Source organism: Gossypium raimondii, chromosome 2 (assembly GCF_025698545.1).
Source record: "Gossypium raimondii isolate GPD5lz chromosome 2, ASM2569854v1, whole genome shotgun sequence".
NCBI lineage: Eukaryota > Viridiplantae > Streptophyta > Magnoliopsida > Malvales > Malvaceae > Gossypium > Gossypium raimondii.
The window spans coordinates 18,825,174-18,830,633 of record NC_068566.1 but is presented as its reverse complement, the minus strand read 5'-3'; the positions used below and the strand labels follow the sequence as shown (position 1 = coordinate 18,830,633).

The window sequence follows — 5,460 nt, the reverse complement described above, 5'->3', positions numbered from 1 at the left end:
TCTCACCTATTTTAGATGAGAATAACTTGTATATTAGGATCATCTTAAAAATATAGTTTGTAAGCACCAATAAAATAGTGTCATGCTATCAAATATCTTTTCTTCTTTTAAATTTTCACTAACAAGAATTATATAAATTTTAAAGTTTCAACCTTATTTGGTTTTTGTTTTATCTATGTTTTTTATATAAAAAAACTAGAGTTAAAATAGGTTGAATATGAATTAATACATAATAATTTTATATCTTAAAATTTGATGATGTTATCTCTTATAAATATTTTAACTTTTAACTTATAAAATCATCGTCTAATATAAGTTATTTCTTTAGTAAAATGATATTCGCATGTTTCCCAAATGATTCCAACTTTTTCCTCCAATGATTGCAAGTCTTATTATCCCCCTTTCGTTTCTAACCGTAGATTGCAATAAATCCCATTATAATAAGTTCCCACTCTAGTCATCACCGGAAAAAACCTATTTTGAAGGAAAAAAAAGTCAAATTGTTAGTATTAGAGAAAAAGTGAAAGGTGGCAAGTGTCCTTTGTCATGTTTGGCGGAAACTGAAGGGAAAAAGAAAAGATCCCGTGAGAGATGCAGTGTCCGGCAGGCAGCACAAGGATCCGCCTTGTCTTCTCCAGAATCCAGTGCCTTTGAGTGGTAACTGGAAAGGTGCAATCAGATCACCTATATACATTTGTCTCTACTTTTACAATGCTTTGCTGGTCTTATTATATATCACTAAATTGGCCGCAAAAGTAAAAGATAATATTTCCATTAATTCATAAGCAGCATTCATTGTCCATTCAGTTTCCATTTATAAAACCAATATTGAAGGCGCAGCAAATTACTGAAATCTCCAAAGCTACAGAACACCTTCATATTCACATTCACTCCGCTTGTTAGATTGTAAGTACGGCAAAATAAAACCTAACACTTCCCCACTAAACCCACCAAACCAAACCTAGCTGACCCCAATCCTATAAATACTACTTTTATATTATATGAACATAATATAATATATAGCTTTTGGGTTCTCCAATACGAGAGAAAGAGGAAAATATGAAACCCTGACCTGAGAGCATCAGATACATTCACCTTTCCTCTCTGCTCTCCGCCTCCCTTCCTCCTGTTTATTCCATGTTTAGGATTCTAACCTTTTTTCTTGTCTCTTATTCTATTTAGCTTGTTTAGAATACTTGGTTTGTCTCAAATTTGGAGTTTTTTAGGCACCCATTTCTTCAAAAACACGCTCACTTCTCTTAAAACAATGAAAAACACGGATTTGGGTGTTCTATAAACCCTAGAAAAGCACCCCCTTTTTTTAATTTTTTGTTTCTAATCATGAGCAAGGGAGGAGTTCAGATGCTTGATGACAAGAAAGAGGGGTTTTTCTCTGTATGTAATTTGGGGTCTCAGTGGAGTCTGGAACAGAATAATGTTTATCCAGGTGGGTTATTTGCAAGCGTTGGTCAGATGGGGATAGGATTTGGCGTATCCCCGGATTCCCCAAATCCCCGTGACAATGGTGGAATCAAAGCACCGTTTTCCGATTTTTTTCTGAAATATTTACCATCACAAGAGGAAATACGTGTTGTTGGAGTAGCAGAAGGTGAAGCAGCTTCCAAGACAAAGAAGAAAGTTGGATTAAAACTAAAAATCAAGGTTTCTAATCCTTCATTGAGGAGGTTAATAAGCGGTGCCATAGCTGGGGCGGTTTCAAGGACTTGCGTCGCACCATTGGAGACCATAAGGACGCATTTGATGGTTGGGAGTAGTGGGAGTTCTACACTTGAAGTTTTCAATGATATAATGCAGACTGATGGGTGGAAGGGGTTGTTTAGGGGTAATTTTGTTAACGTGATTCGGGTTGCACCTAGCAAGGCAATAGAGGTACTCAATCCCCCATTTCTTAATTATTATTTTATGGATGTTTTGCAGCTTGTTTGTGGTTTTGTGGAGCTGGATATTGCTATGTTGGTTAATTAGAGCTTTGTGGTGTTCTTTCTGCAGTAAAATGTTTTGGTTCATATATGCTGGGTGTGTCTATGTGCATTTATAATTATATATGCTAGTTTCATATGGCTCTCTGCTGAAGCCAAAGTAAAGTGTTGCCTTAAATAGGTCAAAGTTGTAGTTTTCTGATTGATCGGATGGTGAAACAGAGCTCTGTTTACCTTGGTTAAGCAACTTGATAAAGAAACAATAAATATTCAGGGTGCCAACCACCTAAATATACTAGATGCCAGTCACCTAGTAATTTTCTAAGGTTAGTCTTCTTAATGGTTTTAATCTTCCTAAAGGATGAACATAATTAATATAAGGAGATGAGCAGAAGTCAAAACTATTGAAGATGTTACTTTGTAAGAGGTACTGATGTAGGTTAATTATGTTGGCATCAATTCTACACTTAAATTTGTATTACCTTGGTTGGCAAAACTTCTGTTAGCATAGTACCTATTCTCTATGGTTCAGTTGTCTAATGGAAACATGCACTATTTTATTCCTTACCAGCTTGTAAACAAGCCTTTGTATGCCGTTTTCTTCTTCTGCACATTTCTTTCTGGTTCTTATATTCTCAATGATTGAACTTTTATACATATGGAAGAGATGGATAAGGCAATTATTGGAATCATTTTTCACAGACCATTTGGTGGTGAATATTGCTGTCCTTAGTTTCATGCTTCATGCCATTTTTGGTTATGCTTTTGTAGTTTAATTCCTAAACTCAATTATATGTAGAACCCTATTACACGATTCATGTTGAGATTTCTAGCAAATCTTCTGTAAGAGTTCATCTATGTTTTTGTTCTTACTATAGCCAGGGGGTTTTTTGGTTGTTGGCTTGTTGCAGAGAGTAGTTCTGTGAATTTTGTCCTTGATATGTATCAATGTTCATATCTCGACGAATTAACTAAATAAATTGATAAATATTGCACTATACTAGGATTTTAGCCTTGCTGTGGACATAATACAGAATTCACAGAAGGCACCAATAGCAAACAGAATCTGAGCCATTGCTGATAATTTTTTCCTGTTTGAAATCTTTATACCCTATGGTACTCTGATTCTTCTTTTTGCTTGAAGTATCTGCATCTGACACATATTCCAACAAAGGTACTAGGATATGATCCTCCAAAGACCCACGTTTGAAAAATTGAATATATGATAGTCGCATTTGAGTCTGAGTAACATAGTATAGACCAGCAATATAGTAGTAGAAAAGCTTAGCTGCATCTTTCTGGATATTAGGATTCCATGTTGGATGTATCTTGAAACGTATTGCACTTCTTTAGTGAAAATGAAAATTACAGTTTTTCTCTATGTGTTGAAACATTGATTCCCCATGTACCACAGCTATTTGCTTTCGATACTGTGAATAAGCAGTTATCACCCACACCTGGGGAAGAACCAAAGATTCCAATTCCTTCTTCATTAGTTGCAGGAGCTTGTGCTGGAGTCAGCTCAACATTGTTGACCTATCCTCTTGAGTTGATTAAGACTCGATTAACCATTGAGGTAAGACACAATCTAAAAACTGTTATTCAGGCTCATAAAAATGTGTTTTCAGTTATACCCAAGATTTGTTGATTTTGCAGAAAAATATGTATGATGGTATACTTGATGCTTTCTTAAAAATACTGCAAAAGGAGGGCCCTGGTGAACTTTATAGAGGCCTTGCTCCTAGTCTCATTGGAGTAATTCCATATGCTGCCACTAACTATTTTGCATATGATACTTTACGGAAAGTGTACCGTAAAGTTTTGAAGGATGAGAAGATTGGCAACATCGAAACCCTTTTAATAGGATCACTAGCAGGGGCTATTTCAAGTAGTGCAACATTCCCACTTGAGGTGGCTCGCAAGCAAATGCAAGTAGGGGCGCTGAACGGAAGACAGGTGTACAAGAACGTGTTCCATGCACTGTCGAGCATTCTGAAGCAAGAAGGGTTTCATGGGTTATATAAAGGTTTGGGTCCAAGTTGCATGAAATTGGTACCTGCTGCTGGGATTTCATTCATGTGCTATGAAGCATGCAAAAGGATACTGGTAGACAAAGATGAGGAAATGTAGAATTTGTGGAGCTGGCATAAGTTTTAGGCTTTCTTTCAATTTTTTGATATATTGAACCGGCTAAATTTTGTTGGTTGAGGGCTTACTCTTGAGTTTGGGTAGCGGCATCTTTAACTGCAAGGTAAGTGGGTAAGAAATGAGGTTGGCAATCCATAGGGGGTTTCCTTTGGACTAGAAATTAAGTTGGTTGTTGGTATTTAAAGAATGAAAGGCTTGTTACAGTGTTCTACAGCATGTTTGACTTTAACCATGAAAGGGGGTCGGTTACCTTTTTTATTATTATTATCTTTTTTTAACATTTTACTGTGCAACTTCCAGCAGCGGTAGGGTAAACTGTATGGAAACCATCCATCTTGACTGAGGCTTCAAAGCTACAGCCACTCTTTCACCACGAAATAAACATGATGATTGACTCGTTTGGTAAATAATATAAGAAAAAAAGTTTATTTAATGTTTTAAAATAGTTAAACATAAAATATAAATAATTAATATAAATTTAACCTAGAAATAACTAATTTTTTTTTCTAATATATTGTAAATTAATGTTGTAATTTGATTGTTGTTAATTGATATACGGAGGAAAAAGCGTAGCAGAAGTGTTGATTCTAGTGTTGATTCATTCTAGATTTTGATGGATATTCACTTGATAAAATATTTATAACACTTCATTTGGATGTCTATTTGTATATAATGTCTAGTGAAGAAAAAGAGTACACATATCTATAATATGCGTATTTACTTCATCTCATGAAAACATCACATACTTTCTTATATTCTACGTATTCAATATTAAATATTAGCTTTTCAAATGACTATGCGAATGTATTCGAATGTATTTGCTAAGTATTTATATCACCATTATTTTTAAAGTCACGAATGAGGGAAAATTTGGAGGAAATATACTTTGATTTATTTAGGAATTTCAACAATAATCATAGTAAACTTTAACCATGATTCTTTTATAAAAACACAAATAGGTATTTTGGATCATTTTATGATCCTTGTAACACCTTACACCCAGCCTGGACGTCAAGCCAAATATTGAGATGCCACACTACCGTCTCACTATTTGTTCATCTAAAACGACATGTTATTTCTCATGCATATTTTTTTTTTTCGATTAATAATAACATAGTACTATCATGAATTATAAACCATACATTCACTTTTTGTTGATAAACCATGCCAAGAATTCATAAAATAACATAACGAAGGTATTAATCATGCATTAGACCACTTATCAAATTTTCTTAAAAATGTTATGTAGGTATCGATACTACCTCTATGGTATCGATATTTTCTTTAAGTGGTATGGATACCACCTGGAAAATCGATACCAAATTAGCATTTTATTTCTCGCCAAATTTTAAAATATTGGAAAATATCGGTA

General features: G+C 34.5%; 1 protein-coding gene across 1 annotated transcript; it reads left to right on the top strand.

Moving 5' to 3' along the window:
- The first annotated feature begins 524 nt into the window (after window positions 1–524).
- LOC105783351 (adenine nucleotide transporter BT1, chloroplastic/mitochondrial) lies at window positions 525–4,368 on the top strand. Its single transcript, XM_012608755.2, has 3 exons — window positions 525–1,890; window positions 3,355–3,516; window positions 3,597–4,368. The coding sequence occupies exons 1-3, from the start codon at window positions 1,342–1,344 to the stop codon at window positions 4,068–4,070; spliced, it is 1,185 nt and encodes a 394-aa protein (XP_012464209.1). The 5' UTR covers window positions 525–1,341; the 3' UTR covers window positions 4,071–4,368.
- The last annotated feature ends 1,092 nt before the right edge of the window (window positions 4,369–5,460 follow it).

Coding starts and splice junctions, on each gene's coding strand:
- LOC105783351 (XM_012608755.2), top strand. CDS start 1,342: ATGAGCAAGGGAGGAGTTCAGATGCTTGATGACAAGAAAGAGGGGTTT. Junction 1,891..3,354: donor CACCTAGCAAGGCAATAGAG/GTACTCAATCCC, acceptor CATGTACCACAG/CTATTTGCTTTCGATACTGT. Junction 3,517..3,596: donor AGACTCGATTAACCATTGAG/GTAAGACACAAT, acceptor TTGATTTTGCAG/AAAAATATGTATGATGGTAT.